The sequence below is a fragment of the Melanostigma gelatinosum genome (assembly GCF_949748355.1).
Source record: "Melanostigma gelatinosum genome assembly, chromosome: 20".
In the NCBI taxonomy this organism is placed as follows: domain Eukaryota; kingdom Metazoa; phylum Chordata; class Actinopteri; order Perciformes; family Zoarcidae; genus Melanostigma; species Melanostigma gelatinosum.
The window spans coordinates 9651615-9664019 of NC_136653.1; the positions used below are offsets into that span (position 1 = coordinate 9651615).

The 12405-nt window shown below is 45.1% G+C and overlaps 1 protein-coding gene across 1 annotated transcript; it reads right to left on the bottom strand.

The window, feature by feature from the left end:
* Positions 1 to 912: 912 nt before the first annotated feature.
* Positions 913 to 12046, bottom strand: rec8b (REC8 meiotic recombination protein b; the record flags this gene model as incomplete). The annotated part of the gene is made up of 18 exons (XM_079292339.1): positions 913 to 1370; positions 1844 to 1950; positions 2173 to 2271; positions 2357 to 2420; positions 2536 to 2575; positions 2876 to 3027; positions 3384 to 3459; positions 3882 to 4016; positions 4547 to 4730; positions 4860 to 4926; positions 5453 to 5537; positions 6411 to 6478; positions 6876 to 6951; positions 9904 to 10021; positions 10537 to 10612; positions 11212 to 11354; positions 11805 to 11873; positions 11991 to 12046. The coding sequence occupies 18 exons, from the start codon at positions 12044 to 12046 to the stop codon at positions 1279 to 1281; spliced, it is 1707 nt and encodes a 568-aa protein (XP_079148465.1). The 3' UTR covers positions 913 to 1278.
* Positions 12047 to 12405: the final 359 nt, after the last annotated feature.

Consider the following 12405-nt stretch of genomic DNA (forward strand, 5'->3'; position numbering starts at 1 on the left):
ATATATTGACCTGTTGGATCGCTTCATACAAGAGCTTATAGTTCTTACCACCCGCTTTACGTTCAGTGCCAATAACACAAAGGTGTTTTGGCCTCACTAATGAGCCCGTGACCCTTTCTCTCTTGTCGTACCCGTATAAAGGAGCTAAATGTTTGAAATGATGCATTTTATTGATGAAAACATTACACGGCAGTGTAAAGGACATTTCCCCGTCACCTGAAGGTATCACAAGTGGCATCAACAGATTCTACCACGTCGATGCAAGGCAGGGTTTCTGCTGTGACTGCAGCACTGACCTCAGCTCAGTCACAACGAGGTGCCGTGTGGAATGCGGCGTTACTCGCACACAGCGTGTTTAACAGGCAAACTCTTTTAATAGTGTGGAGCTATTGAGGCATGAGGTCACACCGGGGGAGGTTTCTGCCAGCGAGGCACATTACGGTCCTGTTGGAGGCAGGGAAGTGCTGATGTGCTCACAAGCTACATTTCAGTGGTTTCTGCACCACAAACTCAAATCAGATTCTTTTTTTAAATAAACTGTTTTTTGGTCCAGAACCACAAACCTTTAAGCTTCGTGTTCAGTGTCGTTATTCTTGGATTCATCGAGAAAGTTCAGTGTGGGCTCAAGTCGAGTTACATGTATTTACACTGCAGTGATTCTTGAACAGGTCACATTGAAGAATACTATGTTATAAAAAATAAAGTAATATTCGAATGACGGAAAGTTTATCAGGCATGAATACGTTATGAGTGTGGAAGAATAATCGTACGCTGTTCTACAGAGCAAAAAACATTTTATTAAAAGTTTAAGTTAAAATAATTAAAATAGAAAAATTAAAAAAATCACAGCAGATGCAAACGGCATAAAAAGCTTAATTTAAAATCATAAAGGATCAGATCCCTACGGAAGATACAAACTGTATAACAAAACATGTTGCATCCAGATGTTAAAAACTTCAGTAACAGTTTGTGACATTCGATTACGTAACAGTAATAAACTCTTTGGGTATACATATTAAAAAATACAACCATATGAACACATTATACTCAGATTAAAATGGTTGAAAATCATTAAAACACTTGCAAACATAACTCAGCTCAATGTTTCACCATTCTGAGTAATTTAACAGTTCATATAAAAACATTTAACCCGTTGATCTGTTGTTGAAGCTATAAAAGATCAAATTCATTCAACATATTCATCAGTTAAAAAACCAAAACAACCTTAACTGTACCTCAATGGCACTTTAGTGTGAGTAACTGTGTGAGTGTGTGTGTTCAGGCGGTCGTCCTGAGCGCTGCAGGGTTTATGATGATGTCACTGAAGGGTTCAGTCTGTTGGACAGTCAGCTGTCGAGCAGACAGCAGCTCTGAAGAAGAGACGAACGTCACAGACCAACACCATCACAAAGTTCACTGACTGTTACTGAGATAAGAGAGCAAAACTCTGTGTATAAAATAGAATATATATTTTGGAGCTGGCATCAAAGTGCCTTAAATACTACTGTATTTTATTTCTTACACTGTTTTTTTTAATGTTTTAATGCAATGAATGTTCTTAATTGTTTTTAAATCTCCTTTTCTTTTGCCTTATGTTTTGATGCTTTTAATGGTTTTATGTGAAGCACTTGTGCTATACAAATAAACTTGCCTTGCCTTGCCTAAAGGCTTCCCTGTAGTGCTATTATATATGCAGAAATATATATGAACTGTCCCTACTATTGATTTATTTCAACACTAATAGCCTTATTCATAAGATCTATATTGCTGTCTGCATGAAATCAATTTCCAGGTCATCAGTGAGGAACAGGAACAAGAAAACAGCAGCTTGTGGTTTCCTCACCCAGCAGTTTGTAGAGAGTGTGAGCTGCAGTGGTGCGGTCGGCCTCTAGGGCCACCAGAGAGTCAAAGGTGATTACTCCAAACCTCTGCAGGCTGGAGGAGATCCAACTGGAAGACAGAGAGGCACATTACGTCTTACGCTGCCAATACTCGACCATCAGTAGCAGTAAGAGACGTGGTTGAAACAGACTCGCACACGAGTGAATCCACAATGTCACATTACAGCAGACTTTCCACGTCAAACATGAAGGTGAGTCTTCTAATAACTGTTGGGATCATCATGGTCAACCTAGGTGTGTGTGTGTGTAGTGTGTATGCTGAATAAAGTACCTCAGCATGTCCCTGTCCTCGTCAGTCTGAGCCTCGGGCATCTCCACATTCTCCTCCGCAATAGACTCCATTCGTAGATGGGCCTCCTCTTGTGGAGACCTACATACACACACACACACACATACACACACACACACAGAGTGATCTCTTTATCCACCTAGCTGTCAGTCCGTCTGACACTTACCATCTGCTGACGGGAGTGATGGCGTCGCTCAAGGATTTGTCCTCCAGGATCACGTCCACCACGGCTGTTTACACACACACACACACAGAGACATAAAGAAGCACTCAGTGAACGGTGGGCCGCGAGAACGCGACCTGAAAGACTGATGTGATGTGACGGAGGAAGAGAGGACTTCTCACATGAGCCCTCAATGGGTTGTAGTCCTGACTCACTGGATATCTGAGAGAGAGAGAGAGAGAGAGAGCTTCATGAAATAGAAACGAGGTTTATGATCTAATTTGTCTCACCACTGAACCGAACACTCCAGCTGGCAGGCTACGACTGCGGGCTAGCTGGCTAACCTTTATTATCGTAGCCGACCGTTTTACAAACGCCCTCTCAGGTCTGTGCGTGCCATGACGCTGGACTTTGTTTGTTTCGTCCCTACAGACGGCACTATTTGACTTCAGATCACTACGCGGTGCCAGGACGTAAAACCACCTCCACTCCTCTTTAAAGTGCAGCTTCCCACAGACCCACCTCCCTCGCGCTCGACTGCCTCCTCTTCCTCTCCGTCCTCAGTATTTCTCTGTCATGCTGTGACTCCTCTTCCTCCTCCTCCTCGTGTCCGGGCAGGGCGGTGAGCGAGGCGCACTGCTTCCACAGGGACTGGAGGTCGGTGTGGAGGAGGGCTGTGGGGAGGGGTCAAAGGTTATGCTCAGTACTTGGTTGAAAAACACGCTCAAAGTTCATGATGAGTTTCACGCTGCGGGTTCTAGAAAGAGCTCGGTTCTGTTTCTGAGATTGGCCCGTGTCCTTGAGCACGGTGCTTTCTCGCTGATTGCACATCGTCTGAACATTTTTAGTGAAAAACTGACCATTGAAGATGGAATTTGTTTTCTGAGGACATTTATTTTTATATTTCTTGGCTTCTTTTCCCAGATGCTTGCAGATCGACTGGAAAAAGCTCGGCAATGAATGTTGATGTTCAGTCAACAGTGTGTGTGTTTTCCTCCAGCTAGGGGGCAGTGTGGCACTTAGCACTGACATCCACAGGGGGCAGCGAAGAGCTGAGCAGGAGTGGCACGCTTGGTCAAGGAGGGCAAGTCCAGCAACACCACGGACTGAGAGGGAGAACAAACACATCAGCATGAGGTCACAGTTTCCAGTCGGAGTTCTGCTTGTTTTTTCAGAGAGAGAGAGAGAGAGGCTGAAAGCCAGTGATGGAGTCTCAAAGGAAATTAAAGAAACAGGGAAGAAGGAAAGAAAGGCAGGAGAAAATAAAATCAATGAGCGCCATCCCAGCGGGCTTAGAGAGCAGGAGGAGAACGGGAGAGCTGGAGTTTAATTAACCGACGCCCTGGTGAATAGACACTTTGAAGGCAAATCTTTGATTCCAGAATGGCAACGACTGGAAATTCAATTTGTCAGTGTCAGTGAACCATTTGATCCTCTTCAGGGTGTGTTTATGAGTCTGCAGAATCACCAAACGTCCCTCTACATGAATGTGCATTTCAAGTCAGTTGGTCTCCGTGTGCTTCCGTACCAGTGTCAGAGTCTCGGCCAGCCGGGTTTCGATCTGTCCCTTCATCGCTCCTTCGGGTATCTGGACCTGAGGGTCCGCGAAGACCAGCTGACGCCTGCGGCCTCCGCCGGGCTTCCTGAGAGGAGGAGCTGCCGTCTGATGGAAAGCGTGAGAAGCCCCACAAGCTTCAATGTTTTTACAGCACTGGCTCTATAAATGGACGTCACACAAACTGGAAATCATGAATCGGTGTGTGTGTTTTTTCCCCGTGACCGGTTTTCCAAAACGAAACTAGCTGCTCGTGAGTCACTCTGTGGAATGTGAATGAAAGCTGATGACAGCGAACGCCTCGCCGCTGTCATCTGCATGTTTCCTGCATGTCACCATTCACGACGGCAGGTAAATTAAAATGTGCCGGGAATTTCCCTTTTAGTGTCATAATGGGTGTAGACAGGCACTCAACTTGGATTTAATAGATTTAGTTATTTAGGACGAGATCAAAGTTTGCCTCCGGTAATGACAGGGTGGCTTGTATGCTCTAAATAACTCGGTGCGAGTACAGCGATTACAGTGGTGTTAGTACTTCTACACACTCAAGACACAAACTGTAAGTCTTTCCCTATTTCAGTTTACATTTTCGCACGATTACAACGACCAGTGCACGGCCGGCGTCCCCCGTCTCTCACCTCTTCACGGAGACTTCCTGTGTCTCTGTCTCCCTCTTTCCCAGAGGGTGGGCTCGGCATGGCCACCTGCAGCGGGACCACCTGCAGCGGGGTCATCTCCAAGGCGACAGCAGCCCGAGGGACCTCCTTGGGGTGACCCAACTCCTCGCCGAGCAGCCACGCACTGTCCCACTCTGCTCCCGGCCTGGACACAGCGACACACACACACACACACACACACGCTTACTGTACAACACACGTTTTACTCTATTCACGTCACGTTCTGAGCTAAGTATACTGACGGCACGCTGACTGCCGAGGACAGAAGACGCACTGGTCGATAGAGGACGGGGCTCCTTCTCCTTCCCTGGTGCTCTCGTCTGTTTGCTGCCCTTTCGCTTCTGTTTGACACACACACACACACACACACACATGATGCACAGTGTCACCATGTGGCACCATAGATGAGCACAAATAAACATATGATCAAGTGGTCACAAGTCCCCAAAAAGGATCTCATCTGTAAAAAGCTTAGTCACGATGAAATGACCTCGTTGTACAGGAACTCTACTGTCTCACTGCTGTTTTAATGCAGAAGGTAAACAAACGTTCTGCTGACGTAGAAGAACAGTCGGCCGTGTCGTCAAAGCGAAGCAGGCTTTCTCTAAACTTAAGCGACGTTCCCTCTCAATTCTCCCCCCTGAATCGAAAGCCTCTCCTGGAAATGAACCTCTTCTTTCTGCCAGCAAAAGCTCTCACAGAGTCACAATTGCTTTTTTTCAATTACAGCCGTGGCACAAAAGAACTTGACCTGGTCGACTGGTGCAGACGCGTAACGAGAGACGGGGAACACACCGAGGGGGCCGACATTGGACCTAAAACACAAAGATAGCCACGCAACGCAAATCACACACTGAGGCACAACACCTTTACGGAAATGGTCCGCTTGATCCATCAACAAGTCGATCTCTCTGGATGTGGCTTCGGGAAGCTCATCTCCCTCAAAATACTGCTGCAGACAGAAGAGGAGAAGGAGAGACAAACAGAGAGAGATGGGGACCAGAAACATATAAGCAATGGGGGTTGGATGTTTCGTGTCCACGGTGATTAATGATGTAAGACAAGTGATGTAAACACAGCGAGCACAAAACAGAAGCATATATATAGACAGACTGTTTGCATGCAAAGCAAAAGTAAAGCCAAGGGGCAGACGGCAACAACAACAGCAATGTGAGTGCAGGCTGATGCAATTAAGTCCGATCTAATCAAGCCAGAATGGAACTCCGTCAGCTGATGAGGCTTCAGCAGCAGCGTTATATCTGTCCCCAAGTGACACAATGAGGAGGGCAACAATGGAGCCAGACTCACTGTAGTGAAGCCGTTTTTATGACCGAGACGATATATACCGGTAGCTCCGACTTCTCTTCAGCACCGCGGACGCTGAGCGGTGACTTCAGGACAGCCAGTTAGGCGTCAGGAGTTTTAACGTCCACATTCCACCGCACCGTTAACTTCCTGCATTATTTACACCATCTTAAAAAATGGATGGAATTCTTTTGAACATTTGTAAAAAAAAAAAGAAGAAAAAAAAAAAAAAAGAAGTGTCTCCCATTATTATTTTTTTGAGCAGTGAGAGAATAATGAGAAATAAAAATGTAGAATTTCAAGAAAGATGGAGTGAGCCGTATAGAACCTGTATTGGCTTTAATGCTACTTCCTCATCACAATGGCTGACAGGAGGGACCAGCGAGCGAGCGGCTGACTTGTGACAAAGAGCTGAACTGAAGCTGCTGTCGGCGAGCGGTCCACATCCCAGCTCAGCGATTCGCCCGGACACCAGACGCAGCTAGAAAATGATGACTGGGACGTTTCCCGGAGAGTTTACCTCGGCAGCCGTGATGACGAACTGCTGCTCCTCTTTCAGGGAGATGGCGGCCGGAGGTGACCTGAAACCTGGTTCAGCACAACAGGGAGGAATTAAGCCCAAATCTGGAGCCTGAGGCTGATGCCTTCTTTAATTCAATATGTGCAGATAGACTAGACATTCATTCGCTGATCACAGAACATGTATTCAGTGTTCCTAATAGCAGCAACATGTTTTGTGCCAAAAGTTTAAATTTAGAAGAAAATCCCATTTTACGGAATCTAAGCTAATGAACTGACCCATTTCTAAAACCTCTGAAGAATCAGAACCTCATTTATTTATGTAAGTGGGTTTATTTAAAGTGCATAGACCTACAAATAAACCACTGTGAACATTGTATTATAGTAAGTTCTGTCCCATTTCAGGTGAGGCCTCTTGAAATGGGACACAGCGGCCATCTCTCAAACGTTACATCATCAGTCTCACCGTGGATGTCGTCCGTGCTGTGAGGACTGAGCACCAGGGAGTGCCGGGAACCTGCCGCTTCCATCCCCGACATTTGCTGGAAACGTAGACACAAACATGACATACTGAGACAGAACACCTGAAACGTGTTGTGCGTGAACACGAGGGTCAGGCTGTCGTGGACCAAACTGATTTAGAGGAAGTATTTTTTCTTCTTTTGCGTGTCTGATACATAAAGTGGCTCTAAATATACAGCAGGTACTAATTTGCAGTCCAGGTTTATGGATGCTTTAAATTCCATGACGGCACCCCCAATAAATGATTTTTTCATATTCCCACACCTTTGCTCCGTCTGTAATTGAACCCACACATGGTGTTTTCCACAGGGTACGATTACGAGGAGGGCAAAGTTCAGCCGCGTCGGGCCTGATTTACAGCACGCAGACTGAGTCACAGTCATCGACACCTGTGCATCGTATGGAACATGTGCTGTGCTGGAATGGGAGTGACCCACACGTGTGAACATGAGGCCAAGAAACAATGACTCAGCAGTTGATGGTTTATCAGTGACTTGAAGGTGAGTGTAAAAAAGTGGGATATTTTAGATTATGAGTTGTTGTTGTTGAGTTTTGTTGTGCTAGGCCAGTGATTTTCAACCTTTTTTGAGCCGCGGCACACTTTTTACATTTACAAAATCCTGGGGCACACCACCAACCAAAATGACACAAAAAGACACTAACACAGTACATATAATACATATAGTTAATAATATAGTTTCTAAATGTATTTGTACTCACTTAGTGTGAAACCTGGGCCTGTTTCGATGAACACAACATGGATATCCTGGCAGGAATGGTAGAAAGACACACACGAAGCTCTTCCTCAACAGCTCTCAGTCTCTCTCTGTTTTTAGTTTTTATCGCTGTCAAGCTTGAGAAGCTCAGCTCACACAGATATGTGGTTGAAAACGGGAGCAATGTCAAAATAGCTTTGTTGGCCAGAATGGGGAACTCCTTGGCAACAGCTAACCAAAAACTGTCCAAAGGAAGATCAGCAAAGTTTAGCTTTAAACCACGATCTTGTTTCAGTTCAATGAGTTCCTCTTGCTCCTTTAAAGTCACGTCCTTTCCAGCAACGGATGCTGAGCTGTATGGGTCCCTAACCCAGTCAAGGCATTCTGTGAAGGCTGAAGAGAAATAAAATGACAACTTCTCCTCCAGAGTTTTCAAATGTTTGCCAATCACCTCGCACATTGCAGCAGTGTTGCCATCCTGCAGTTTCTCGGTGAGTGGGAACATCTCAAGGTTGCCACGCTGCACATGTTGTTGCCAGAGCTGCACCTTTAAACGGAATGCGTTCATTTTGTCAGTGCTTGTAAGCAGGTTTTCATTTCGGCCTTGCATCCGTGTGTTCAGTTCATTCAGATGATGAAATATATCAGCCAGGTATGCCAGCTTTGCACACCACTGATCACTTGCAAGCAGCTTTGAGAAATCGGGCCTCTCGTCTGTCAGAAACACTTTAAGTTCCTCTCGGAGCTCATACACACGGGTCAGCACTTTGCCGCGCGACAGCCACCGGACCTCCGTGTGGAGCAATAACACTTTATGTTCCGCTCCCATTTCCTCACACAGAGACGCAAATAAGCGAGATTTCAAAGGTCGCGTCTTCACAAAGTTCACTAAGCGCACAACATCATCCAACACAGGACCGAGATCTGCTGGTAAGGTCTTTGCAACGAGGGCCTCACGGTGCAAAAAACAGTGCATAACAGTAACAGCTGGGTTTCTTTCTTTGACGCTACTTACGAAGCCTTTGATGCGCCCGACCATCGCTGCGGCTCCATCAGTGCAGACACCTGTGCAGTTTTCCCTCGTAAGCCCGCTTTTGTCAAGATATTCCGACGTGACCCGAAATATTTCATCTCCTGTTGATTTTTCTGGCAGTGCCTTGCAAAATAGGAAGTTTTCTCTAATGGCTTCTCCATCCACAAAACGCACGTTGGCCAAGAGCTGACAATGTCCACTAATATCCGTCGACTCATCAAGTTGCAAGGCAAATTTCTTACTGATGCGCATCTTTTCCAAAACAACAGTTTCTATGTCCGCAGACATGTCATCAATACGTCTGGCAATTGTGTTATCTGAGAGAGGCACTTTAGCGATCTCTTTGGCCGCGTCAGGGCCGAGCATCTCATTCACAATGGCTTTACAAGCTGGCAGTATTAATGTTTCTGCCACGGTGTGGGACGTCTTTGTTTTAGCTACGAGTTCAGCAACAAGGTAGCTAGCTTTGAGGGCTCTCTCGTTTACCTTTGTGGTTTTTCTCAAAACAGTTGCCTGTTTCTCATTGTTTGTACGTAAGCGTACAAAATAGTCCATCGACTTGTTTTGAACGGAAGGGTGTTTCGTTTGGAGATGGCGTTTAAGCTTGCTTGGCACCATGGCGCTATTGGATAGCTTCTCACCACACACCAAGCACAGCGGACTCGGTGCCGTAGCATCCCCGGTGAACGTAAATCCAAATGAAAGATAGCTTTCGCTGTATTGCCTCGAGCTCACCGTCTTGTCTTTTTTCTTTTGTTGACCACTCATACTTGGGCCTTCATCTGGGTCAGAATTTTGTCCAGGGCCCTGTTCGGCATTTGCATTTTCCCTTCTCAAAAACTTCTCCATCACTGTCACCTTTTTTTCATTTTTTTTTCATCACTGTCACTTGCTCGTCTTGCTTTGATCCCAAACTGTCACTGTCACGTGTCGCGCAGCACTAACTCTATTGTCTTTACAGGTATTTAAATCCCTCTGCTGCCACCCACTGCCATAGAAGAGTATTACATTATCTGCGACACTTTATTACAGCACAGACACCCGACAATGGTTAATTAGGTGATATTAGAAAATTTCCCACGGCACACCTGACGATCTCTCGCGGCACACTAGTGTGCCGCGGCACACCGGTTGAAAATCACTGTGCTAGGCTACAGAAACAGAGACATTAGACCACACCCCCTGCAGTACATGCTGTACAGGTGTAGGTATCCTCACTGTACCTGGTGTATCTTATAGGGGCTGGGCAGCTGGTGTGATTCCATGAGGCCGAAGAAGGGGTCCTGAGCTCCCTCAGCCGCCTCCATCATGGTCATGCTGTCAGGCACAGCCAAGGTCAACCTGCCAGAGAGAGAGAGAGAGAGAGAATGTTACTCATCATTATATGAGATCCATCAATCACATTCAGGTCTGCGTAGCTAATCCAACACGATGCATACATTTATCTGCACTGTTGATTTTAATGGTAAATGATCAAATATTACCGGAGTGAGATTAACACGCAGCATCTTTAGAGTGCAGGATGTGGAAAAGATTTATTGCAGAAACAAAAGAGCTCGTACATTACCGCGGTTACATGACACGGCTTATTAAACATTTACGAAGCCGGTCGCATGAAAGTAGCTCAATTTGTCCATCGCTCACGCGATAACACACTACCAGCTCCTTTTCACAGTCTCTATTCCCCAAAACAATCCCGCTCATAAATATTCCACCAGACGCGCTTGAGCTCTTCTACTTCCTAAAACACATACAATCTCTGAACAGCTTAAAACTTTAGGCGCCCAAGGCTACAAAACAGTCCACAGCGCATGATCAAATACGGTGTGTGTGTGTGTGTGTGTGTGTGTGCAGACCTGTCGGACTCAGCCATGTCAATGTATATGCATCTCTTAGAGCGCAGCAGGCGGTCAATGGTCTGTTGAATCTCCTCTGGAAAACAGAAAATGGGTTAAAAATGAGTTTTCACACACACACATAAACCTCTTAGAAGGACAATCTCCACCCTGCCATGCTTATGAAATACAACATAACCATATTTCGTACTCTTGGGAGGTTCTAATCTATTTTGCTGATTGATGAAATGAAGGATTGTTGCTATATCCAGAGCCACCACAGAAAACAGACGTGGCTTCTCCTGCTGCTCATCATTATGCATTGTATTTCACTGTTTTCATCAACCACGACACAACAGCATGATTGCGAATCTGTCGGACACAATCTCAAAGTCGGGCTGTAATTTAAGAGCAGACGAGCGGAGACTGTTGAGCTGTTTGGTTTGTAATGCATTCATCAGCTCTTTATTGGCTTCTAAATCAGAGTTGTCAAGGTGATTTTGGGAGACATGCGTTGCGCAGATGTACGACAATGACATTGTTTCAGTTTTACACCAAAACAGAGAGAGATTTCTACGTTTTGCAGCCGACAGAGAAGGTTACAGTATGTCGTATGTCGAGAATGTAGCTTAGAGGATCATTGCGACTGATTTAGTTTTCTGCTCTTGCTTGCTCCACTTCCTGTGTTGCCCTTACCGAGCAGGAAGCCACACTGCTTGTGGTAGACTACGACCACCCCGTACTGCAGCTGAGAGGACAGGTAGAGAGAGAACCGAGGCCTTGGTAGGTTGGGTTGCGGTGCAGGAACCTGAGCTGTCACGTAGTCCAATATGTCCCCGCTGTAACGATAAACAGAATTACAGATGCAAATTTAGAGTGTGTTTCATGTCAAACAAGTCACACTGGATCCCTAAAAATAACCTCAATATTTAAATTCAAAGAGGTTCTAACACTATTCTCTTTTAGCTCCAAACTCTAGCAGGTGAGTATAACTTTATACCAAACTAGACTGCAGATTGCTTCAGATGAACAAGCTGCTGAAGATGCATCCTAGCCTGTGATCCCAGCACACTGTTACTATTAAAAGTAATATATTACTCATATAAGATGGGCAAGATTGGTAGCAAATTGTTACAAAACTACTGGAGAAATACTTATATATATATATATATCCATAAAAATGAAACGGATCTTTTATCTGGTCTAACATTCTTATGAATGAAATGAATGAGTCTTGCTAGTGACAGAAGCAGACAGCTAAGCTAAGCTAACACTAGCCACATTCTTACCATGTTCGGTTGATGTTGACTCTGAGAAGCTCTCTGCGCGTGACCCTGAAGCCTCTGGTGGCTGCTAACCTGAATAACACAACACATATTTGGATATTAACGATATTTAGAATGAAACCTTTGCTGACAGGCTCATCTGACACCCTTGCAAGCTAATGAGCTAACGTTAGCATTATTTTAACTCACCAGACTGTTGAAAAACATCCAGAGTGGCGTTGGAGGACAGTTGGGTAGTAAAACATTTTAGCTTTCTAGATGAAGCAGATCCTTTGAGGACAGAGGTAAAGGTTTAGGAAAGTATTTAACAAAGTTAATGGTAAAATATTCAAAGCTTTGTAAATTGTACCGCGAATTTCCAGCGCTAAAAACGGAATGAATCTCACCGACCAATCAGCTCCTGAGATTCAGCGGATTGAAAGTAAGCAGTCGTGATGCATTCAAGGACAAAGGGAAGTTAGAGAATTAATGTTTGGGTGGTAATAGTTCTTAGAGGTTGGTGTTTTGAGATAGAAATGTGAATATTAAGGGTACAGCATTATTCTAGATATTGCTTTTTTCCACATTGTAAGTATTAGTTACTATTATGATAGTAGATGATTAG